Raw genomic sequence first — 27404 nt, 5'->3', positions numbered from 1 at the left:
ATATAAAGAAGTGGAAGCATATACTATGTTCATGGATAGGAAGAATTAACATAATTAAAATGCCTATACTACCCAAAGCAATATATACATTCAAAGCAAGTCTTATTAAAATACCAAGAGCATACATCCCAGATCTACAACAAATATTCCAAGAAATTTGTATGGAACCAGTAAAAGACCTCAAATAGCCTCAGCAATTTTGAGAAAGAACAAAGTTGGAAGCATCAAACTACCTGATATCAAACTATACTAGAAGGCCATTGAAATGAAAAGAGCTTGGTACCTGCATAAGAACATACATATAGGAAAAAGAACAGAGAGCCAGGAACCAAACTTTATGGTCAATTAATATTTGACAAAAGAGGCAAAGCATAGAGTAGAGTAAGGACAGTCAATTCAATAAATGGTGCTGGGAAAACTGGACAGGTACATGCAAATAAATAAAACAAGACCACCAACTTACACCATGACTAGACCACCAACTTACACCATGCACAAGAATTAACTCAAAATAGGTAAAAGACTTAAATGTATGTCATGAAACCATGAAAAGTCTTTCTTAGACATCTCTTATAGCAATATTTTTGCTGATATGTCTCCTTGGGCAAAGGAAACAAAGGAAAAAGTAAACAAATGGGATGACATCAAACTAAAAAACTTTTGCACAGCAGAAGAAACCATCAACAAAATGACAACTCACTGAATGGGAGAACATATTCACTGATATATGTGGTAAGGGGTTAATATCTAAAATCTATAAAGAATTTATACAACTCAACACAAAGAAGACAAACAATGCAATTATCAATAAAAAAATGGGCAAATGATCAGAATGGACACACTCCAGAGGACATAAAGATGGCCAACAGGCATATGAAAAAATGCTCAATGTCATTAATCATCAGAGAGATGAAAATTAAAACCACAATGAGGTATCACCTCACACCTGTCAGCATGGCTATCCTACACAAATCAACAAACAAGTGTTGGTGAGGATGTAGAGAAAAGGAAACCCTTGTGTATTGTTGGCAGAAATGCAGACTGGTACAGCCACTGTGGAAAGCAGTATGGAGGTTCCTCAAAAAATTAAAAATGAAACTGCCTTTTGACCCAGTAATCCCACTTCTGGGAATATTTCCTAAGAATACTGAAACACTAATTTGAAAAATGTATACTAATTCAAAAGAAGATATGCAACCCGCATGCCATTGCCCGGCCTATGTTCATTGCAGCATTATTTACAATAGCCAAGACATGAAAACAGCCCAAGTGTCCAATAGTAGGCGAGTGGATAAAAAAGCTGTGGCACATTTACACAACTGAAATACTACTCAGCATATAAAAAGAAAATCTTACCCTTTTGTGACAGCATAGATGGATCTGGAGATTATCATGCTAAGTGAAATAAGCCAGGTAGAGTAGAGAAAGACAAGTATCATATGACCTCTTACATGTGAAATCTAATGAATAAAATAACCTGAGGAACAAAGTAGAAATGGGAGGCATGGGCACAAGGAACAGACTGACAGCTGTCAGCGGGGAAGGGAGTGAGGGGAATGGACAAAAGAAATAAAAGGAATTAGTCCCAAATATATAGACACAGACAATGTTGTGGTGATAGAGGGGAAGGGGGCTAGGTGGAGGTGGGCAAAGGGGTGTGTGTGGATGAAAAGAGACTTTGCTTGGGGTGGAGGGTGCAGATGGTGTTGAGTTGTACACTTGAAACTTGTATGGTTTTGTGAACCAATGTCATCCCAGTAAATTCAGTTAAAAAAAAAAAAAAACTACTACAGTGGCCCTTAAACACCTACCTAACAAGTTTGTTTTCTTCCTCCTAGTGCACAATCATGACTATAAAAATAAAATCTCTTAAAAGAAAAAAAAGCTTGCCCCAAGAGGTTGGTCAAGTTTGTCCATAAGAGGCGATGTCACCTGAGCCAAGTCAGCCCCTGTGGACATAGGAGGGCAGGGATGTGAAGGGAGCAGGTGGTCGTTCAGATCTGAGACAAGGAAGGGCAAAAGGTACAGTTAAACTGGCGGGGGCCACATCCCGAGCAGCCTCTGACGCCGTGCCGAGCCCTTCTGACTGCCTTCTGCACAGCGAACACTGACAAATAAACAGGGCCAAGATATGATCAGAGCCATGATCAATGAAAGTGTTTAGGAAAGTTACTCTGGTAAGAGTTTAGATCCAGAGATGGAGAAAAAGTAGGCCGATGCTTGGGGATACAATTTTAGTTTGGGGGAGTGAGATAAGATAAAGCAATTAGGATATTCAGTCTACAGACTGTGGGAGCTACAGACTTAGGGCATTTAATGATATTCAAAATTGCAAGGTGGCTATCAAAGACAGCACTTATAACTGGGCAGTAAACAGGTAGAAAGTGGGTGGAGTCACAATGCATACAAAAATGAAGGCTGGCTGCAGTTTCACTGCAGGAAGGTGATTCTCTTAAAAGTGGGAAGTGCAAGTTAGAGAAAACAAGACAGGGCTGTGTTCAAGCTATGCCTCCAAATATGGGGCATGTGAGATGGTGCACAGAAGAGGAAGTGTTGGGGGAAGGGTGGAGAGAAGTCTGTGTGTGCATGGGAGCAGGGCTAACGGGGGGGGGGGGTCTTCTGGGATCGAGGGGTGAACCAGACTGCAGAGTCTGAAAAACCAGAGTAGGGGTGAGACACAGTAGTCTTGGTTTGAACTTAATTTGCTAGGAAACCACACGGCAATTTTCTTTTCATTAAATTTTTTTTTTTAACGCAGGGAATGATCAAAGCTCTAGAAGCACAGAAATCCCGTCAGGAACACCTGGCCTGACATGTGCCGTGATTGTGAGAAGGTGAGGGGCCCTTGGCTGCTGACTAGCAGACACACAGGGCGAGCCACACCTGCAATTGAACATTTTCTGGTAACCACATTTAAAAAAAAGTAAAAACAAATGGTAAAATTAATTTTAATAATATATTTTATCTAGTCTAATATATCCAAGGTATTCTCATTCCAACACGTTGCACCCGTTTCACCTCTGGTCCTCACGAGCCACACGTCTAGTCCTGCATAGGCGGGACTTCCAAGAGTCAGCAGGGACCAGGCGTAGTCTGCATACATATAGAGGATGGATTTGTGATCCCAAGGTATGGTAATGATGACAGTGGTGTCACAAACAAAAATAAGGATCACACTGTTCCAGAAAAGAAACAATGTCACTATTACAGAAACGGTGACTTTTATTTCCATCCAGAATGATTATCACACCATTATTTAAACATATCTGAAAAACCCTGAAATAATTTAAACTGAAGGCACAGAATAGAAGTATTTAACTATTTAAGCTTCAAATGACAAAATTCAAATATTTCAACAGTTACAATAAATTATGAGCAAGTTTCCATCACCTAATATCATTCTGACCAAAATCTAGTCTTTTGTCATAAAACCAAATTAGCTTAAGCTGATTTCAAGATTTCCATGATAAAAATAATATTGAAAATATTTTCTTTCAAAATACTCATTATACCACTGGGTTCAATGAAAGTATTTCATATAGAACAAAGAAACAGGTATTTGTTGATGGACAGCCACTCTCCGAGAAATGAGGCATCCTTATAAAACATTTTAAAAAACAGCAAAGTAGGTTACAAAATTCTACTTGGGAAGCAGGGAAAAAACTTGTTCCATGTCAATTCAAATATCAAAGCACTTCAATATCAAACTGCTTCCAAAGCCAATCATGACACAACAGTAATATACTGCATGGGACGTTCCACTGTGTCTTGGCTATCTGTCGACTACAGTGTGGCTAAGGAGTTGAACAAGCTAATAATAATTTACTGTTTCCATTTCTTATTTATTCAAAAGATATATTTTTAAAAATCATTATAAAACTAACTGGAATAATAAGTGACAAGCTAGTATACAGAATACAACAAACCCCAGCAATGCAACTGCTAAGTTTGAAAACAAAGCGGTCATGCTTCATAATCTACTGTAGTGCTTTGAAATATACTCTCTGATCATAGATACCATTTATTATAGAGGCCACTTGTAAATTAAATTAGCTCAGATTCTGAAATAGATGTGTAATGAAACTTTTTTTTCAAGTATGTGTAATATTAATAAGGTAAGGATTTATTTTTTCTTATTCATTCCTTTACGTGTCCTTTCAAAGGACAATAACGTTGAATAAAAGGACAAACAGAATGGGCTGGTCATAGTTTCCAAAGACATCTCAAAATATGGAATAGTCTAGTGACCAAAAACTGACTGAAAGATAATCACATCTAAAATCTACCATTTCAAATTAAAAAAAAGAGAAATTTTCACTTTCTCTTAAAATAAGTTCATAAGTAAAGAAATAATGGGGAAAAATAAGGGTTTCTAAAACACTCAAGAATCTTATCAAATTAAAATAAAAAAGGTCTAGCTTCTCCTATTTAGTTATGATATATAAATGTATATTGAATAGCAATATGGTTTTATTTTTATCATCTAATTTAATTGCATAAATCACAAAAACATTTCCAGCCAAGTTTGCTGGTAGAACAATACAAATTCTAGAAAATAACTCTTAGCAAAAACTGCTTCAAAATTTTCCTATATAAAATATTCCTTTGGAAATGAATCAAAGCTTCTGAACTTTCAAGCAAATGCAGCTTTCACCACCTCCAGCACTAAACTCTAATTACCTCTCAAATTCCTGTGTCCCTGGATAACGCTATCTTTTATTCTCTACTATTCTAATATTGGTATGTTATTTTTTATAAATCTCTTCTCTGGTGTCAAACTTGTATCTTCATCATCTATGAGCAGAGAAATTAAAGAAAAAATAAGCCAGAAAAATCACTTTATAAACTGCATGAAGTTTTGAAATGTTGGCACCTATGGAAAATGGGAAAAGGTTACCATCCACATTTAAACTGTATCCATTCATGGTGTTGGTAGCACAGCAACAGCAAATGTTATTGGTACTGTCTTCACTGACACCAGTCTTGGGCATGTGTAACTCACCAGTGGTTTTCAACCTTTTTACCCTTGGGGACGGGACCAGTGAAAACAGGAGAATTATTTCAGGGACTGCAGAAATCACCGAGCATAAGAGAATTTGACTAAGATGATTGGGTCTATAATCTTCATACAACATCAGGATGGTTAACTCTTTTGGGGACCAGCATGAAAATTCTGGCGGACCACTTCAGGGATTGGTGGTTGAAAAACACTGCAGTATAAGTCTCAGTCAGTGAGAACAAAGAGCCACCAGAAGTCCTCTAGCTAGCTGGCTGGGTCACAGTTAGGGAAGACTTCATTCATTACTATAGGTCACATTTGGAAACCATGGCTCACAGGGTTAAGTGGAAGACTGTTTCCAAGCTGAAAGAAATGTGGCTAACCTGAGGAAAACCACCTAAATAACAAGAGAAGGACAATCTCTGTTGTTTAGGGCCCGGCATGGAGCTGCGTCAGCAGCTCCTAACAAACAGAAACACAATAAAACAAAGAGTTTTCTTTCCAAAACTTGAAAGGAAGATGTCTGACTCAAAAACAATTTGAAGATCTACACCAGGCTGCCAGGCCAGCAAATGACCGTCAGAGTGACTTTGTTCCTCTGCTCCTTCAACATGGGCACTAGTGCGGAGTGGCTCATGCCCACAGTTGACAGGCCGTTCACGGCCACGATCATGTCTCCACATCTGGACAAACACAGACAGACAGAAACAGAAAGTCACAATTTTCATGGTATTAAAACCCCTTACCCTGAGATTTGTTTAGCATGAAAATCAGTTTCACTTAACCATTAACTGTCAATGATTAGGGCAGTTACACACCTTGAGAAACATCTGGGGTAATTTTTTAAACGTATGTTTGCTTTCCTTGGCCAATCAAGAACATCCCTGCGTCACCCTCCACTGTTACTGGTGGGTGATTTCAAGGGCAAGAAGATTAATTTTCATGTAAGCATAGGCAAAATATAATATAAATCTTTTATGAATTTTGATCTTTAGTTTATAATATGAATATGCTATCTTATGGTTAGCTACCTCAATTTCTTTTGGGAAACAGATAGAATGCAAATTATAAACTAATTGAGTCCCAAATTGGTTAATTTAGCTAAAAGAACAGTTAATCCACTTCCCCCTACTCTTTCCTTGTAAAACAATGCTTTCCATTTTATAAAATAATCTGATAAAACTAATCTGGACCATACCAACCCGATGGACTTTTCACTATATTACTTGATGTCACTTCCTGTTTGCAAACACTGGCTGCCAGGCATGTGATAATAAATGTAACAAAATCCTCCCCCTTCCTTGCCTGCAAGCCTGCATAAACATAGTATTAGGTAGATGAGAGTGCTGTGGAGGAAAATAAAATAGAGTCATCTAATGAGAGGACTGGACCTGAGTGGGTTGTGTGGCAAAGCTGCTCCGAGCTGGTCATATTGCAGTGTATCACACGCAATGACTCAGGTTCAGGTCTATCATTAGATTAGCAAGATCGAGCTGTGAGGGCAAGACAGTCAAGGTAACACTTCAGTCTGGTCAGGGTTACCAATTGTTTTTTCTTTAAAGGGACTGATGGTAAGTAAATATATGGTCTACCGGAAAGTTCTGTCCGGTTTTGGAATAAAACAAAATACAAATTTTTCTTACCGTCAATAAACTTTATTAAATAATATAATTGCCATTATTATTAATGATTTCTTGCCAGCGTAAGGGCAATTTGTATATTCCATTTTTGAAAAATGTTTTATCTTTTGATGTGAAAAATTGAACCAGTGCTTGTTTGATATCTTCTTCATTTTTGAATTTTTTGCCCTTCAAAAAATTTTGTAAGGACAAAAACAAGTGATAATTGGAGGGTGCTAAGTCCGGGGAATATGGTGGATGCGACAGACATGCTTCTGTAGCATTTCTTCCTTGTTGAAATTCGTAAAAATTACAGTGGCGTAAATGAACTTTATCAGTAGCCATGGGTACACTATCGCTTCACACATAAGACTAACGTGAATCAACTTTGTTTTAGTTAATTTGCTATGTCAGTATGTATACATTAAATGATAAAAATAGAGAGGCACACATGCGCCAAATAAATGTGCTTACGTGTCGAAACTTGTTGTGATAGAAACAGACAGAACTTTCTGGTAGACCTTATATTTTAGGCTTTGCCAATCATATGGTCCCTGTCATAGCAAATCAACTCTGCCACTGTAGCTCAGAAGCAGTTGACAGACAACATGTAAATGAATGAGCAATGGCCATGTTCCAATAAAACTTTATTTACAAGAACAGATAGTTGCACTTGGAGCTGACCCCTAGTCTAGATTATGTCCATCACAACAAATATGAATCACAACCGTAAATATAACAAGACTCACTTTAATCTTCCATCATAATAAGCAGGAGTTCCCAAGACAATGGTTTTAATGAAGAAAGGCTGATTGGTGTGGTTCTCTTCATATCCACCAACAATACTAAAGCCCCAACTTCCCAAGTAGCTTCTTCGTAAAACTATATCATGGCAGCTATGAAGGGAACTATAAACAAACACAAACATCAAATAACAATTACTGGAGGCTCTTACAGCCTGTTTATCTGTTATAACTCCACACATGTCATACTTACCATCGCTGAGAAAATAATGTATTATTTTGACCACCCACTCTCCAGCACAAACATAGTCCTAGGTAGACTCAAGTTTTCTTCACTTTTTTCAGTCTTCTCTTCCCAAGTGAAGACACACACCAGTTTCAACACACTTGGTTATAAGTTACACATCAGAAGTTTGTATAAAACAGTCTGAGCTTCTATTTGCTCACGGCACTGTCAACAGGCTTTCCATCTTGCTCTCCCCTGGTGTCTACAAAACCTGCATCTACAAAGTGGTACGAGGCTCTGGCACTGCTATCCCCAACACTCAGATGGAAGAAAATGAGCAGCAGAGTAGATTTCTCCAAAATGTGAGGCCACTATCTCCATCTTTAATCTACAGCAGTTAAAATTTGTTGTTTCCTCTTTCACTTAAAATGCTTCATTTTAAGAGACTCTAATTGACAACATAAGGAATTCAATCTGGAAAACAGTAATAAAAATCTCCTACTTCAGTTTCGGTGCATGGAACAAAGGGATATGAAGTAGTTAAATTATTTTTGTCATAAAAAAAAAAAATCTCTCTCCACAAGATCCACATACAAGGTCCCTCCAGGTCCCTGAGACATGAAATCTATTACAATTGTAGGCCTGTTTTTATTAATCAAGAAGACAGACAAGTCAGCAAGTTAGACTATCAACAAATAATCTAATAATCCAATAATATCCTTGCTTCTTGGTTCTTTCTGTGAAGGTACTTTACAAACCATAGAGCACTATACAAATTCTAGTGATTACAAATTCCAAACGAAACTAGACAGCTAGAAATTGGCACATTCTTACTGTTTATTTTTATTTCAAATGAGTAATTTTCACACTTTGTTAAGAGTCAAAATGTTTCATCATAGTTAAGAATCTAAATTGATTTGGAAACGAAGACAGTAACACACTTTCTTCCTCCCTCAACACCAAATTCTGCAACTGTCACCTGGAGGTTCTGAGTGCTTTCAAGGCAGACCCACCCAATTCAGAAGGCCTTGGCTGGTCAGCCAGTCACGAAGCAGCCGCGTCTTCAGAAATGTGGTTAGGAGCATTTACTCTTAAACACCAATGGCTGGGCTTAAAACTCTTATGTCCAATAAAAACTGAGTTTTACACTCTGCCAGTTTAGGAAAGTTAAAAGGATTAACAACAAAGGGCTTTCAGAAAGCCTTCTGGGATAGAACAAGGCCCCACGCTTTGACCCCATGCACATGAAGGCTAAGCATGTATCAGAATGAACATTGACAATGACAGCTTTCCTGAGCAAGAGACTGAATGTCCATCCATTCTCGTAATTTGCTCACTTATGAGCCTCAACAGAAATGAAATGGACAGATGGCTTTATTCACTCATATAAACAAATGTCTTTTTTAGCTTAGTTCTTATTATTAAAGTTACCTTTTAAATATAATAATGTAAGAAAATTTCCCATTTCCTTTTGTAACTGATGTTGCTACTTTGATCTAACCAAAGCCCCCCCCCCTTTAGTGAGTAACTTTATGGGGTTACATACAAATAAAGGTTATAATTATGATTATTTCATAAAACAACAAAAGAGCTGTCAATACCTTGGAAGCCCAAGCCACATGACCCATGACGGAGACCAACTGGCATCATACTCGTTCTCACTGAAAGTGCTGGGCTGCTCTGCGGTGGCCAGGGCGGGCTCCTCAACTATCTGGACCTCAAGTGCTTTAAGGACAACAGCAGGGGATGCAGCGCTGGCTTTCAGCATAGCAACAGCCTCACTGTGACTTAAATTGGTCAAATCAATGCCATTGATATTCAACAAAACATCACCTGTTCAAATGATGAGACAAAAAAAATGAGCTCAGCTACCAAGTGATTATTTCCCTGTCAATTCCCCTATTGGTAAACAAGTCAACAAAAGTTAGTTTTATTGAGTCAGATGAGATAAGGTAAAAGACCATTTTTTACTTCTCTGTAATTTCTATAACACTGAGAAAAAATCCAATTAATGAAAAACATTCCAAAACCATTCAAAAATTTAAACTAATTTCAGAGTACCGGTATATAGGAAAATGCGTGGTCTGAGGCACCATGGTTTAACGGGAGGCCCAATCCCTCAGCCTAGCTGGGTATGGGCCCTGTCACATTCACTTCTCTTCTCTGAGTTTCTGAGGTTTCTACTGTTCTTTCCAACTCAAAAATTATTTTATATTTTGCACTTAAAAATGAAATTTCACATTCTATTTTATATTTCCATAGTGTATACATAATGACAGCCCCCCACAGTTCACTTAATACAAACATATCAGAATATGTAAAGAGGATATCCCTGGGCCTAGACAAATAAATGAAACTTGTGATTTGAACATGTCTTGCTTGAGGAAGAAAAAAAGTTTTTGTTCCTCTGTCAAGTAGTATCATAAAATGGGCAATGAGGATTAATAAAAGGTTAGGAAGGAAAGGATTACTTCTGTAGGAGGCACACACATTTGTACCAAGACAAGCCTACAGAAACCTCCTTTCCCAAATCATCCTTTATTTTTCAGATTGTTAAAGTAAAACATTCTCACTGTAGAAAATTCAGAAAACAGTAAGTAACAAGAAGGAAATAAAATTACCTCTAATTCTATAACTGCACAAATAACTTAAAGAAAATAGCAGCCTTATTAAGATATTACTCATATATTCAATTCATTCATTTAAAATGACAATTTAATTGTTTTAGTAGTATAGTCACAGAGCTGTACAACCATCACACATCCTATTAAGATCAATTCCCCCCACAAAAAACACACCCATTAGCAGTTACTTCCCTATCCCCGGCCTTAAGTAATCACTAATCTACTTTCTATCCCTAGGAGATCTTCCAGTTCTGGGCATATCATACAAATGGAGCCACACCTGGTCTTTTGTGACTGGCTTCTTTCTGTAGGTATAATGATGTCAAGATTCAATTATATTGTAGCTTGTGTCAATGCTTCATTCCTTTTTATAGCCAAATAATATTCCATTGTATAGATATACCACCTTATGTGAATCAATTCATTAGCTGATAGACATTTGGGTTGTTGCCGCTTTTTGGCTGTTATAAAAAATACTGCTACGAAACTTCATGTACAAGTTTTTTTGTGACCATACGTTTCCATTTCTTCAGGAACAGAATTGCTAGATCATATAGTAACACCACACTTAACATTTTTAAGGAACTGCTGAACTGTTTTCCAAAAACAGTTGTACCATTTAACATTCCTGCTGGCAGTGTAGGAGAGTTTCAATTTCTTCACATCCTTGCCAATGTTTGTTACAGCTTGTCTTTTTTATTATATTCATCCTTCTGGGTGTGTAGTGGTTTTGATTTACATTTCCCTAATAACCAATGATATTGAGCATCTTTTCCTGTGATTACTGGCCATTTGCAAAATTCCTTTGGAGTAATGTCTATTCAGATACTTTGACCATTATTTCAATTGGGTTATTTACTTTTTATTTTTTGATTTGTAAGAGCTCTTTCTGTACTAGATACAAGTTTTTCACTGGATATACAATTTACAAACATTTTCCATTCTGTGGGTTATCTTTTTAATTTCTTGGGGAAGGGTGTCCTTCATCAAATTTGTAATTCTGATGAAGTCCAGTGCATCTATTTTGTTTTTGTTGCTTGTGTCTTTGGTGTCATAGCTAAGAAAATCATTGCTTACCAAAGTCACAAGTATTTATACTTATGTTTTTCTCTGGACATTGTAGATCTTATATTTAGGTCTTGGATTCATAATAAGTTAATTCTTGTATGTTGTGTGAGGTAGGAATCCAACCTCATTCTCAGAAAAAGAGCTTTTAAGACTCACTTTTCCACATAAGCAAACCAAGTGTATGAAGAATGCTGTTTTTACCACTACCACCCCCATGTATACAATCACACAGTACTGTTGCAGAATGTGAACTTATTAATGTGTTAATCCCTAAGCCCACTACCTTTTAAATTCTGTCTTCTGCTCCACCTCCTCTGTGAGCCCCTCCCACTTTAAACAACATTTGAATTTTGGAGGTGGTCCTTCAGAGACTATAATGTGGAAAACAAATCTCTTAAGAGTCCTTCCAACGTAAAATAAACCAACAGTCTACATGACTGTTAGAAAATGCCAAGCTTCCACAATTTCCTTTTACATTAGGCATTTATGCTTATATAAGGAAGGGAAATTTTAAAGAATAAAAAAAAATCACAGGTTAAAGAAAAGTTTGTACACATTCTTTAGGTACAGAGTTCAATTCAAGGAGACAAAGTGGTGCAGTAGCTCAAAAGCCCATCTTACCTCTCTTGATTCTACCGTCGCGTGCAAGGCAGCCGTGAGGCGGCACGCTGGTCACAAAAATGGGCAGCTCACCGCTCTTACTTCCCCTGCCCCCAGCTACTGTCATTCCAAGGGACTCGTGCGGTTCCTTCTTTACAGTAATATTTTTTTCTTGGCATGAAACACACTGGGTAAGATCCTAAATCACGAAAGGAAAAATTTATTGAACATATTCACTAGAATGAGTAATACACAGCAAGGACAGCTTAGACTAATATAAAAACTTATGTGGCAACTAGACATCATTTTTTTATCACTTACTCTAGAACTGAAAGCTATACACAGTTCTGCATAGGTACAAACACTACACTGATCACTGCGGATTGCAGTGTCTAACTTCAGACTACCATCTTTTCACTGACTATTCATAGAACTAGAACAATGCAGAACTGCTGCAGTGTGGAGGTTACAGTAAAAGAAGCACGCTATTTGTACAGTTTACCTACAAATAAACTCCAATATATGGTCAATTCTAGAAAAATAATACTTCTATAAAAGTAAATAATATTCTGAAGATGAGCCACTGAACTTTTCTTCTATCTTCCTCCCTCCCTCTTTGAAAGAAAAGTCAGAGCAGTACTAACATAAAATATGGATTTTGCCAACTGCTAGAAACAAGCTATCTACCCTCTGACTCTTACTGATGAGCACCTGACAGTCATGAAGTGAGTGTAAATCTACCTTCAAAACCTTCATGGAAAGCTAAAAGGATATGAAATAACTGAATTTCTGAAGTTAATGACAGGGGAGTTCCCACCAAACTATATCCTCAAAGGAAAGCTATTTTTAGTGACATCTCTTGTTACTATTGTTACTGAGATACTCCAGGAAGTAGGAAAATAACTTAAAACATCACTTTCTTTTTCTGATTAAAATACAATAAAAAACACGGTGTACATATGTGATGTTAACATTGAAATAACAATAGCAGCATTGGCTTGGTGTGTGAAGTCCCAGGTTCAATTCCTGGCCAGGGCACACAGGAGAAGCACTCATCTGCTTCTCCACCCTTCCCCTTCTCCTTTCTCTCTCTCTCTCTTCCCCTCCTGCAGCCGAGGCTCCATTGGAGTAAAGTTTGCCTGGGTGCTAAGGATAGCTCCATGGCCTCTGCCTCAGGTCCTAGAATGGCTCCGGTTGCAATGGAGCAATGCCCCAGATGGGCAGAGCATCGCCCCCTAGTGGGCTTGCTCGGTGGATCCTGGTAGGTGCATGCAGGAGTCTGTCTTTCTGCCTCCCCGCTTCTCACTTCAGAAAAATACAAAAACAAATAAAAAACAAACAAAAAAAAAACAAAGAATCAATAGCTAACTTTTATTGAGGGCTTACTATGTGTAAAGCTAATGGCTTTATATGCATTATTTCATTTCCTCTTCAGTGTCCCCAAAAGTAAATACTATTATTGGCCCCATTTACAGATGAGGAAACAACTTTAGAGAGGTTATGTAACTTGCCTGAAATTATACAATTGTAAGTGACTGCAGTGGAATCTGAACTGATGTGTGTTCACAGGTTTTGTGTATGTATGTCAGTACGATGCACTATGCTCATCTCCTGTTTCTATGTATGAACCGCACCATATGGGCACTAGCCCTTACATGTTAAGAGTGGAAAACAAGGTCTCAAAAGGTTTTTAACTATAAGACACTGATAATTATATTAATGTTACTAACAATATCAACTATGAAAATACATGAATTATATTTACAGAATTAGAACATTTCCTTTACTGGCAATAAATGCAACAGCTGACACATACATACATATTTGTTAACCTAGTCATGGGATTCCAGGCCATGTGCCCTTCTCTGGCCTGGAATTTCTGCACTCCTGAAATATTATCATGGAAACTATTTATAATAACAGCAAAGCTTCCTAGAAAATGTTATGACCTAGTAGAAAATTTGCAAATGTCTTAAGGCAGTCTCCTATCAAAAGGTATGAAATATATGTTAATATCCTTCAAAATTGGGCAAAACCATTTTATTATGAAGACAGGTCATGTAAACTCAGCCTTGAGTGTATTTACTTAAGTGTTTCGGCTTCAGGTATTTTATCAGTTAAGGATGGTGATTTTATTCCTCTGATGGTTGAGATGTATTTATTTTTTCCCACTGGAACCAAACTTACTTCAGTGATTATACTCAGTAAGCTTCAAGGAACCTTCTCAGCGTCCATCACCTTATGCACGTTTATCCAAGCCGATACTCAGAAGCTTGATAGTAGATTAATGTATACTCTAAATTTTAACAATTATAATCACCTAAACAGGTTGGTTTGGTGAATTTCTGTGTTTGCTTTCCATAGGAGACCTTTATTTTTCTAAATCAGGATTTGACATAACAAATGCAAGAGCTAAATTAACACTTAAAAGTACTGTACATGTATTTTTTTTAATTTTATAAAGATTTTATTTGTTGATTTTATGGGGGGAGGGGAATGAGAACTATTAACTCATAGGTGCTTCACTTTAGTTGTTCATTGCTTGCTTGTTGCTTATTGTATGTGCCTTGACTAGCAAGCCCAGGGTTTCAAACAGGCGACACTTTGGTGTTCCAGGTTGACTCTCTATCCACTGCGCCACCACAGTCCAGGCTTTTTTTTTTTTTAAAGATTTTATTTATTGAAAAAGTACATTTGATGTGGTTATTCCAACTAACTAGGTCTGCAGAGTTCTTAGAATAAAAATAAATTCAGCACTGCTATTGAAATCAATGTCACATAAAATGATAGAGAAGAAGAGTTAGTGCAGTAAAAAGGGAAGAATATATGTGCCCCAAACAGACAAAATGAAGTGAGCAAAGTTATCTCTGTGAATGCTGAAATGATTAAGTACAGTTTTAAAAATTGTCTTATGTCTTGCCCTGGTTGGCTCAGCGGTAGAGTTTTGGCCTGGTGTGTGGAAGTCCAGGGTTCAATTCCTGGTCAGGGCACACAGGAGAAGCATCATCTGCTTCTCTACCCTTCCCCTTCTCCTTTTTCTCTCTTCCCCTCTCACAGCCATGGCTTGAATAGTTCAAGCAAGTTGGCCCTGGGCGCTGAGGATGGCTTCATGTCCTTGCCTCAGGTGCTAAAATAGTTCAGTTGCTGAGCAACAAAGCAATGGCTCCAGACGGGCAGAGCAATGTCCTGAAGAGGGCTTGCTGGATGAATCCTGGTCAAGGTGCATGCAGGAGTTTCTCTCTCTGCCTCCCTGACTCTCACGTAATAAAGAAAGAAAATTATCTTATGTCTTAAAATTATAATGTTGTAACACACCCATATCTCAAATTATTATAGAATTCAATGATATTAAAGATTCAATAATCCACTTTTGGCTTATACTACAATTATTTCAGAATATATATCTTGTAAAGTAAGGACAAGCTATCTGAAACAACTCCTATTGAACATTCCTATTCAAAACACTAACTCCTTTTTTCTAGTCATCATTATGAAGGTAAAATTATAGGTTTCCCTCAAATATTTTGGTTTTTGTTCAGAAATGACAAAAAAGTTACGATTTCATTTAAGTATTAACTAAACCGAAGACCAGTGACAAGTCTGTACTTAAGCTCAGAAAACCCGATAAACCTGACACACCAAAAATTCCTGTGTCTCAGGCAATGCTTTCTATGGTACCCGTGATATTCCACAGGCAATTACTTTCTCAAATACAGTACTTACATTAAGAAGCCATGTTAGCAGTTAGGAAATGGCTATAGTTTTTAAGCAGATCAATGAATAAGTTTTGTTTGATAAAGAATTTAATTGTGCATAAGGAAAGTGACTTTGGAAGCTCTCACTTAGCTTTAATTTTCACATAGTTGGGAGAACATCACTGTTAAAAAATCTGGCCTAACAGAAGTTGAGTTCAAGTGAAGGATCAAATGAAGTAAATAATACCAAAAAATGCAGTAAAGTAGCACCCTTTTTTGCTTTCTGTAGCTAAAGTTAGAGAGTTCTCAGTACAGATACACATGTTCTAGGAATATATTACAGTACCAGTGAAATATTAAAGAAGCTTGCCTGGGTAGAAATGCTCAACATATGAGAATTTTAAATAATTTAGGGTAATATTCCTATAAACTATAATATAAAAAGAAATGTGATATACTAGTAACTAACAATATGTATGATTTGTACTTTAATAATCACATATCTAATTCTGTTGTTGTGGGCAAGCTGCTCAATTGCTAAGTACAGACTTGTCCATCATGGTCTTCATTTTGCTTTTTCAATCAGACAGCCGACTGTTGTATTCAAATGAGCAACCTAAGGTCGTGCCCACTTTCAAGCAGGTCTAAACAAATAGAAAATATTTTCTGAAAGATCAGATACTTCTCGTCAGTCACCTGGCAGAAGGCCCTTCTCTAGGACACCATCTCCACCACCTGAGGAACTGAGACAACACCGTCACTCTCCCAGTCAGCAAACACGCACGTTTCACATTGACATCCATGTTCACCTTCTCCAACAGAACAGCCCTCATTTAAATTTTACAAGCTTCTATTAGAGAAATGCAAATCAAAACGGCAATGAGATACCACCTCACACCTGTTCGATTAGCTGTTATTAGCAAGTCAGGTAATAGCAAATGTTGGAGAGGCTGTGGAGAAAAAGGAACCCTCATACACTGTTGGTGGGAATGTAAAGTAGTACAACCATTATGGAAGAAAGTATGGTGGTTCCTCAAAAAACTGAAAATAGAACTACCTTATGACCCAGCAATCCCTCTACTGGGTATATATCCCCAAAACTCAGAAACATTGATACGTAAAGACACATGCAGCCCCATGTTTATTGCAGCATTGTTCACAGTGGCCAGGACATGGAAACAACCAAAAAGCCCATCAATAGATGACTGGATAAAGAAGATGTGGCACATATACACTATGGAATACTACTCAGCCATAAGAAATGATGACATCGGAACATTTACAGCAAAATGGTGGGATCTTGATAACATGATACGAAGCGAAATAAGTAAATCAGAAAAAAACAGGAACTGTATTATTCCATACGTAGGTGGGACATAATAGTGAAACTAAGAGACATTGATAAGAGTGTGGTAGTTACGGGGGGGGAGGGGGGAATGGGAGAGGGATAGGGGGTGGGAGGGGCACAAAGAAAACAAGATAGAAGGTGACAGAGGACAATCTGACTTTGGGTGGTGGGTATGCAACATAATTGAACGACAAGATAACCTGGACTTGTTATCTTTGAATATATGTATCCTGATTTATTGATGTCACCCCATTAAAAAAATAAAATTATAAAAGAAAAAAAAAAAAAAGCAAAAAAAAAAAAAAAAAAAAAAAAAAATTTTACAAGCTTCTAATGGTGAATCTTTGAGGTAAGTAAACTAAAACACACAAACCAGAGCCTCACCTTGTGTGAGCTGGGTCTGCCGTAGTACAGTGGTTGTACGTGGGGCTGGCTGCTGCTCTGTGGCCCTGCCTCCCGGACAGTGCTCCCAGGCTGGGGCTTCCCTGGTCTAGCAACTGTTAAATTCACCTTTTCTCCGCTCGCCTGGAGAAAACACACATGCATTACCAACAGTCACTAATAATACTTTGTGCCATAAAATTATGGGCAGTATAATTTCCAATGCACTTATAGTTACACTGCCTTGCCTGGGTAGTGACTGCAAGCACCTGGTGGAGGGGAAAAAGGAGGTTCATTTCATGAGTTAATATTTTAAAACTTCTGCAGCTGAACACCTCCCTCCCCCCCCCCCCCAGCTCTTACACATGCCTTCTCCACCCTACCTCCAAAGTAACAAGGCAAAATGGTAAAACTGTGTTCTCATCTCCCCTTGAATTCTGGAAGGGTAACTTTAAAGAATCTTTTTAGAAAATGTTTTTATTTATTCATTTTTGAGAGAGAGAGAGAAAGAGAGAGAGAAGGGGGAGGAGCAGGAAGCATCAACTCCAATATGTGCCTTGACCAGGCAAGCCCAGGGTTTCAAACCAGCAACGTCAGCATTTCAGGTCAATGCTTTATCCATTGTGCCACCACAGGTCAGGTGAAGTAAAAATTACTTCTTTGGCCCTTCAATATTGGCCTTGGAATTGAAAGGGAGATAGCAAAGAAAAAAAATAGAAGGAACTGAGTCAAAATTTGATTAAGACACATTGTGACCTTTAAAATAAATTTTGTAACGGCTACTTTGGAAGCAATAATCACTGAAACCATGCGCAGCTCTGTTTCTGCTTCAGACAGGTTTGAGTTAAAACAGAGTATCAGCTTCAACAGTCCTGAAAAAAATGATGATGGAAAATAAGTAGTTACCAATGCTAAGACCCTACTGAAAATCATTTTCTTTTTTTGTGACTGTGACAGAGTGACAAAGAGAGGGATAGGGACAGACAGGAATGGACAGAGATGAGAAGCATCAATTCTTCATTGAGGAACCTTAGTTGTTCACTGATTGCTTTCTCATATGTGCCTTCACGGGAGGAGGGAGGGTACTGCAGCAGAGCAAGTGACCCCTTACTCAAGCCAGCAACCTTGGGCTTTAAGCCAGCCACTTTTGGGCTCAAGTGAGTGACCATGGGGTCATGTCTATGATCCCATGCTCAAGCCAGCGACCCGGCGCTCAAGCTGGATGAGGCCACCCTCAAGTCGGTGACCTCGGGGTTTTGAACCTGGGTTCTCTGTGTCCCAGTCCAACACTCTATCCACTGAGTCACCACCTGGTCAAGTGAAAATAATTTTCTTATTCAAGTATTTTATTAAACTTAATAGTTTCAGACAAGTTTTATTTACTTATTTATTAGGTCACACAGTGTGAACGAACCATGAAGACGCTCCCTCTGTGGCTTTATTTCAATAAACAGGATCATTTTCATTCTGCCAAAAACATAACTACCAAATAATTCAAAATCTATATTTCAATTTTACTAGAAACCCGTTTAAGCAAACCTTAAACAGAAACACACATTAATCTTCTCAGATTGCTTAAAAGACAAAATTCACTGCATGTAATGAAAGTGGGCACCTAGGCTTTAAATGACAAACCTATATTTGTGTTTCGACTAACTTTAAACAGACTGCACATTTTATACTCTGGGTTTCAAACACAGCAAAAGAGTTGTGTTAAAGTCATGATTTTTAAAATGCAGGATGCCCAAATGACAACACCTATAATTCATAAGTAAGTAGCATGCCTCACTGCTGGGAGTAGAAATGGGTATGATCAGACTCTGGGGGGGAAGTTCAGTAATATGTCTTAAACTTGGAAACAAAACTTAATTTAAAAAATACAACATGCCTACTAAACAGCTATTAAGAATTATGATGTGAATCTACATTTATTTTCAAGGTAAGAAGTCCACAACATGCCATTGATGTAAAGAAAAAGGTGCAAACTTATAATTTACAAGATGAGTGCATGCGCTAAAAGTACCTGTGTAAATATGGACCCATTCATCTGTGGACATCCACACACAAAGTATTTGTAATGATGTGCTCTAAAACATAAACACTGACATTTTAGGTCAGTGGTCCCCAACCTTTTTTGGGCCACAGACCGGTTTAATGTCAGAAAATATTTTCATGGACTGGTCTTTAGGGTGGGACGGATAAATGTATCATATGACTGAGACAGCGTCAAGAGTGAGTCTTAGACAGATGTAACAGAGGGAATCTGGTCATTTTTTAAAAATAAAACATTGTTCAGACTTAAATATAAATCAAACGAAAATAATGTAAGTTATTTATTCTTTCTCTGCAAACCGGTACCAAATGGCCCACGGACCAGTACTGGTCCGTGGCCCGGGAGTTGGGGACCACTGTCTTAGGGTGTTTAGATTGAATGTGATTTTAACTTCCTTCTTTATTTTCTGATTTTGTCTTTATGATTCTCTTTTGAGACAAGGAATACATATTTTTATAGTTTCCCAAACAATAAAAGACTTTTATTTTTTTCATAAACTTAAACTGAGTAGTAAAAAAGTTTAAAAAAAAACAACCTTACACTGAGCAACTTCAGTTTTCTATAGCTTGGGGAAAATATGATGCAACTATTTATCTGGACTACAAGAATTCAAATATACAATAGATTATCATGAAAATTTTTCAATATATATATTTTTTTACCTGTATATCTTCATTTTCCCCATTTTGGTTAGGAAATTAGTGACGACCATTGTTTGGGGAATCACAGTATTTTAACGCTGCCTGATATATGTACATATATATACAGTCGATCTATTTCTATCTTACCGATATGACTTTCTACTTTATAAAGTCCACTCAGCTCTTTCCTTTAACAAATCACACAGCGGGATCAAGTTCCTTCTTTTCTTCGCCCACCCTGATCCTTACATGATGGACTTGTTCTCACTGGTATAGCAGCTGGATGGTATCCACAGGTAACAGTCCAAATGCTTGCTTTGATTTCAAGAAATTTCAAGGCATCCAATTCTTCAAATCTCAAGTCTATGAACTGAGACCAATAACTAATCTCCCTTCAATGCAATCATAGCTGTATATGTGTTTCCAGAAGGCTACCCTGAACCACAGTTGAAAAAAGGAGTAAGTTAAAGAGGATTGAGACTTGGGTTTTCTTATAGTCTCAAATTTTCATTGTTATTTGATTCTGTGTAGTATACACATTTTTAGTGACCATCAACCTACCTTAATTTCTGATGCTCAATTATATTAATACTTGGTTTCCTTTATAGTGTTTTGTTGTACTTACTTTAAATAAAGAGACATTTTTGTTTTACCCTGACCTCTGCAGGTTAAGTGCCATGGCATGTTGCAGACCCTGAAATCTTCTCTGATGGTTTTCTCATTTTTTTAATGCTACTATTGAAAACATGGTTTTTCTATAATAATAACTATCCTTACTTTTTTCACAGGGCTACTATGAGGAGAAATGTGTTTGCAATGCTTTAAATTCCTTAAAAGAAAAAAAGCATTATAGAGATGAGTTATTACTAATAAAAAATGACTTTCCCTCTATTTTTATGGATCCGGAAGTGAAAAAGGAAAGCTATAAAGAGACCAGGTAAGTCACAACCTTGACAATCACAGCTCCTTTGAGCCTCACTTTTCTCACTCATTCACTGTGGACAACATCGTCTGTTATGTCTGGTACTAGAGGAAGCCCAGGGAGCAAACAAGAAATGCATGTAAAACTTTAGAGACTTTATAAATAGCCAGCCTAGAAGTACATGGAACACAGTATTTAGGAAAGATTCTATCTCTACTGAAGTTATTCTTCTATGGATTTTGAAGAATTTAAATTGCCATGCTTGAGTTTTCCAATAAAATATCAAATATACTTTAGATTCTTTTATTATCAGGCAGTAAAAACAAATATTGATCTATGGTAACAAAGGCCAAGCTTCTGGAATGTATGTCTTGAGTTTACCTGGATGATCTGGGCGGCGAGCTCAGGAGTCCCGTGCTTCAGGTCGTGCCCATTGATGGCAAGCACGCGATCATTGCTGTTGAGCCTCCCATCCTGTGCAGCAAGCCCCCCTTCCAACAGGTCAAGAATAAAAACTCCTGGCTCATCTGTCCTTCGTACAAGCTTGATGCCGAGCTGTTCACCAGAGTCCCGTTTATGAAGAACTACATGAAAAATCTCTTCTCGCAGACAGTTCCCATCAGAATGGCTGTACGCTCGGTTACCAAAGCGTCTCTCTCGAAGCACAGTGAGCTGCAGGGTACTGCAGGGCTGAGAAAGGACAGCTCTGGCATAGTTGTGGGACACATTGCTAATGTCATAGTTGTTGACCTAGAAAATATAACCAGAGTGTGACAATCTTTCCCCCCCAATTTGTAGAAATAACACTCCCCAAGGAAACGAACAATGTGAAAGATATACAGTGTGTCTGTAAAGTCATGGTGCACTTTTGACCAGTCACAGGAAAGCAACAAAAGACAACAGAAATGTGAAATCTGCACCAAATAAAAAGAAAACCCTCCCAGTTTCTGTAGGATGATGTGGCAGCATGTGCGCATGCGCAGATGATGACGTAACACCGTGTATACAGCGGAGTAGCCCACGGCCATGCCAGTCGAGATGTGGACCGTATAGAGGAAAGTTCAGTGTGTTCTGTGGCTTGCTAAATTCGAATCCGTGACCAAAGTGCAACGTGAATATCAGCGCGTTTATAACGAAGCGCCACCACATAGGAATAACATTACTCGGTGGGATAAGTAATTGCAAGGAAACCAGCAGTTTGGTGGAGAAACCAATGGCACTGATGGACTGGTAGGCCATCAGTCAGTGACAAGTCTGTAGAGGCTATACGAGATAGCTACCTAAGGAGCCCTAAAAAACCTGTGCGTGAGCCCACATCGAACTGCACTGAATAGGTATGAAAACTGGGAGAGTTTTCCTTTTATTTGGTGCAGATTTCACATTCCTATCATCTTTTGTTGCTTTCCTGTGACCGGTCAAAAGTGCACCATGACTTTATGGACACACTGTACAAACATCATTTACAAAGAAATCCACTTTAAAGACATTTCGAAGTACAGCGCTCCTAAAAGAAACTCACAATAATTATCATTACATAGAGAACAGTAGTTAGGATCAGAGAGTTAATGACAGTCTTGAAGTAGCATCCTCGGTTCTGCCATGTACGTAATAGCTGCTAGGTGACTGCAGACAATTACAGACCATGTTTGAGTGTGTTTCCTTGTGTGTAAAATGCATCATACATGTGAGATTGAAATTAAGGTAAAAAGAAAAATATACGCTCATGTGTGTGGGGAAACAGGAGAAATTACAAAATTCTAATCTGTTTTACATACAAAAACAGCATAACTACCTTTATACAATTCAGGTTCCACAGTACCACAATTTTCCAAGTTTTAAATTAATGAATAAGAATAAAAGGGTACAAATAACAATTAAAATTGATACCTGAAGAATCTGGTCTCCAGCAAGGAGTCTTCCATCTCTGGCGATGATCCCGTCACGATAAACTTCTTGGATAACAATGTTAATCAGTGGTGTTTCATTGCCACCCACAATGCTAATTCCTAACTGAATATAAGGATTAGAACGGTGAATTTCTATCATGGTAATTTCGCCTTCTGGTAAGTTAGGTGGTTGTTGTGTGGCTGTTGAGTTAGAAATAACAGAGAAAAACAGATGGAAAGAAAACAAATGTTTTATATTTTGATGCTCTTCGGGTAAATAATTCATTTTATGTTAATAGACGATTAATAACAATACCACTGGATAAGAAAAACAGAATTATCAAAAATATTTACATGTTAAGTAAGATGATCTAAACATTTCCTCTTCCAAAGGTAATCAGTATATAACCAACAAATAGCTATTATGTATCAGATCACTAGGGAAGATACAACGATCTGATTAAGAAATTGCAAAAGGATGAGCTAACTGATGAGAAATTCTGACCATTAAATAATTATAAACAGTACAAATTAGTATAAAGAAAAGACTAACTCTGTGGTATGTAATCACCATAGATGTTGAGAGAGTTATCATGTCAGCTCTAAGAGACACGGTTTTAAGCCTTAGGAAAAGAAAAAAAGTGATAGCTGTGGCAGGGAAAATTGAAAATGTTTAGTACAATTTGGAATTTGTAAAATAAAATATATTTAAAAGTAAATATGCAGAGCCAACTACTGAGATATGCCCAAGATCTAGGACTACAGGCCTGCTGGTTCCCGGAGGGCTGCAGAGTTGGAACAGTGGCTGCCAAGGGCAACTGACACAGCTGGCCTTACAGACAGACACACATCCGGCCATTTCTTGACAGCCTGAGCTTGACTAATTAACCTCTCAAGACTTAGATTCTCAGCATTAAAAAAAAAAAATCTCATAATACTGTTACAAGCTTTTAATCAGTTAATTTATATAAAGTGCTGGGCACAGAGCTTGACAGAGTAAGCATTTAATCTGAGGCATTATTTTTGTCGTTCTCCATGTTATTTAGTCAAGAAGCAACAAACTTCTAAACATACGAGCAAACAAGAAGCAGCATGTTAATGATAGTGACCTCATGAACTACAACAGAAGAGGATCGGGAAGGAGAGCCTTCTTCCAAGGTGAGGTTCATGTTGTTTCTAAAATGCCAACTGTTAGAATTATAGATTTAAAAGGGTGATTTTTGTGTTATGTGAATTATATCTCAATAAAATTATTTTTTTAAAGAGGAAAAATGCAAGTTGGGAAAATCATAGGGAGCAATTGGAAACAAATGTCTGATTTGCAAACATGAAAACCAAAAAAAAAGGTGAGTAGCACATACTTTCAGCAATGGCGCTCTCCTCAAAGGCAGGGTTGTCCAGGCCAGGCTCCTCAGTCCATGCAGGAAGAGAGGCTGAGGTCAGGTTCTGCTCTCTGGGCCCTGTGCCTGTCCCTGAGCAGTCTGTTTCGGGTGATAGGGTACCTGGGAGATCTATTATAGTGGTTCCATTTTCGTTCTCAATCTCTGCCTGAGTTTTACTGGTTTTCCTCCTTTCTAGGGCAACTCTCCGATGAGAAGCTCCAGGACATCTAGGGAGAGAGCATCAGGTGGTTTCCAGATAATTTGAAAGGGAAGAGAAATGATTAACAGCTGTACCACATCAAAAGAATGGCAGTGGCTTCTATGCACAGAGAACTGAAAGGTACCCACAGAAGTTCATAATTCCAGTTGAACGAAGTTCTTACCTTGCCACATAGCAAATTTAAAACAAGGCATCGGCATAAACAATGGTTGGTACATATCTCAATACGTCAAAAAAATTTGTATTCAAGTATATACTAATAGTACCAGAAACATACACCAGTATAGTATACAGTATAGTTGTCTCTATAGCTGAGGAATTATTCTGAAATTCTGATTACAACCCTTTTTACAGGTTAAATGGCTTAGCCACAGGAGTGGAAATCAGCAGTCTTCTTCCTCAACAAGGCCTTAAGTGTCAACACGCCCCCCACTCTTGCAGCCAGTGCTATGCATTTACTCATTAGTGGGCAGTATTACATTTAAAGCTTTACCACTTGCAGGAAAACACAGCAAAGGCTTTATCATAGACATAGAAACAAAAACAAAACAAAACAAAAAACATTATCTCCCAGTTTGTAAAAGAAGAATTGCAATAAGGGAGTTACAGATAAGCTGTGTAAGTTAAAAATACATTCCAAGTAGTTGGGAAAATTACATAAGCACCAAGAAATAAGAATTGTTACTTGCTTATTTCTACTTATTTAAGCAAACCAAAGGGCAGATTGCTGCCTGTTTAAACATTTAAATAAAGTTTTACACAGATTTTAGGAACGCCTTTTCCACCAGAGCCCTGGCTGGACAGCATGACTGACGCCCAGTTTGCAGAGTGGGAGACAGAACGGTGATCAGCGGTGCAGCAGCAGACACATTTCCCGAGTCCAACACAACTCGGACACCGCGCACTCTCAAGGTACAGAAAGGCAACAGTTTTATGTCTAGGGTTGTAGATCTTCATCCAATGACAATATTTTTAACACGGTAAAATTTCGATAAAAAGTAAGTATTGGATTAAATTCAATTAAAATGGAAAGCTATCCCTTAACTGTAATAGCAATAAATTTTCCCTCATTAACTAAAGATGTAAGTCTTGAATTTCAAGTTCTTAAAAGGATCATTATGAAGTTTCTTCACTAACTTTCTCTCACTACTGATGTTCTCTTCTCCTTGTTAAGAAGGGGACACCTGACTTCCCTTATTGCATTGTTGTGCAGCATTCCAGGGAATATTCCTACAATGACCTGACATAATTTTGAAAATTATATCACTGAAACATTACTTTTGTAAGTAGATTTAATTAAAAATGCATTTTAAAAATTATTCAGTAAAAAACTTGAGACAAAAACTAGATCATAAAAAATATTTGTGATTAAACAGGTAAAGATTTAATTCCCAAAGTATATATCATCCATAAATATATACATGCGTAATAGCTGGTCTTCAATGGAAAACATGGACTAGAAACAGGAAATACAAACAGAATGTGACCTGGGAAATAGACTAGCTAACAACAGAGAATCCTACAAACTAAATAACTACAAAACCTACCTGATAGCTGTTAAACATGCAAAAATAAATTTTAAAAAGAAATAGTTGTTAGAGAGGTAAAGAAACAGGTATAAATTCCTAATGGGACAGCAAATTGCTAAAGGATCTAAATAAAGATACTTTAAAATGATACGTGAAAAATGAAAGAATGGTCTTCGCCAGCATTGGAGGGAGATTATAGAGAGGACCATTGGGAAGACCAACATTTAAGGAAGATGAACCAGCTAGGTAGACTGAGATAGAACAACTACATAAGGGGAGTTGAGAGAGAGACTTTAACATAATCAAGGGAGAGAAGAGTGTCACCAAAGACAAAGTGACCAATAACGCAAATGCCATACAAGGGGCAAATAAGATAAGGACCAAAAAGCACTTGTTTAAGTAATGAAAAGGTCATGTTGACCTTAAAGAACACTTATGATGATGAGGGTAAAAGCACAAACTGTAATACCAGCATTCCTGCTACCACAATACAAGTATCTACAAAAACTGCACACTAAGAATTACAGGGCTGAAGGGAGTAAGATGACTGGGGCAGACCCTTCAAACCTTGGGCATCTGAGAATGGGAATGGCTGCCAATGGCGATGAGGTTTCTCTTTGGGGTTTTAAAAATTAGATTTAATGATAGCTGCATACTTCTGTGAATATACTAAAAATCACTAAATTGTACATTTTAAGAACAGGTCAATTTTTAAAATGTGGAGAGGATATGAACAGACGCTTCCCCAAGAGGGCATACTAATGGCCAACAGATATATAGAAAGATGCTCATCTTCACTAGCTATTAGGGAAATGCAAATCAAAACAATGAGATACCACCTCACACCTGTTAGATTAGCTGTTATCAACAAGACAGGTAATAACAAGTGTTGGAGAGGCTGTGGAGAAAAAGAAACCCTCATTCACTGCTGGTGGGAATGCAAATTAGTACCACCATTATGGAAGAAAGTATGGTGGTTCCTCAAAACACTAAGAATAGAACTACCATATGACCCAGCAATCCCTCTACTGTAGATCTACCCAAAAATTCAAAAACATTGGTACACAAAGACACATGCACCCCCATGTTCATCACAGTATTATTGTCAGTGGCCAAGACATGGAAACAACCAGTGTCCCTCAATAGAGAATGGACAAAGAAGATGTGGTACATATATACAATGAAATTCTACTCAGCCATAAGAAATGATGACATATTGCCATTTATGACAACGTAGATGGACCTTGAGGACATTATCCTGAGTGAAATAACTAAATCAGAGAAGCTAAGAATTGTTAAGATTTCATGGCCCTGGCCGGTTGGCTCAGTGGTAGAGCGTCGGCCTGGCATGCAGGAGTCCCGGGTTCGATTCCCGGCCAGGGCACACAGGAGAAGCGCCCATTAGCTTCTCCATCCCTCCCCCTCTCCTTCCTCTCTGTCTCTCTCTTCCCTTCCCGCAGCCAAGGCT

At 37.8% G+C, this 27404-nt stretch overlaps 1 protein-coding gene across 1 annotated transcript in view; it reads right to left on the bottom strand.

The window, feature by feature from the left end:
• Positions 1–5527: 5527 nt before the first annotated feature.
• LNX2 (ligand of numb-protein X 2) overlaps positions 5528–27404 on the bottom strand; it is a 72638-nt gene continuing 50761 nt past the window's right edge. The window contains exons 4-11 of the mRNA XM_066258963.1: positions 24167–24414; positions 22807–23006; positions 21301–21669; positions 17307–17447; positions 11901–12078; positions 9189–9420; positions 7368–7526; positions 5528–5682 (exon numbers count right to left, since the gene is read on the bottom strand). Coding sequence (XP_066115060.1) covers positions 5547–5682; positions 7368–7526; positions 9189–9420; positions 11901–12078; positions 17307–17447; positions 21301–21669; positions 22807–23006; positions 24167–24414 — 1663 coding nt within the window. The 3' untranslated portion in view covers positions 5528–5546. The remainder of the gene's footprint in view (positions 5683–7367; positions 7527–9188; positions 9421–11900; positions 12079–17306; positions 17448–21300; positions 21670–22806; positions 23007–24166; positions 24415–27404) is intronic.

Source organism: Saccopteryx bilineata, chromosome 2 (genome assembly GCF_036850765.1).
Source record: "Saccopteryx bilineata isolate mSacBil1 chromosome 2, mSacBil1_pri_phased_curated, whole genome shotgun sequence".
NCBI lineage: Eukaryota > Metazoa > Chordata > Mammalia > Chiroptera > Emballonuridae > Saccopteryx > Saccopteryx bilineata.
This window is presented reverse-complemented; position numbering and strand designations above follow the sequence as displayed.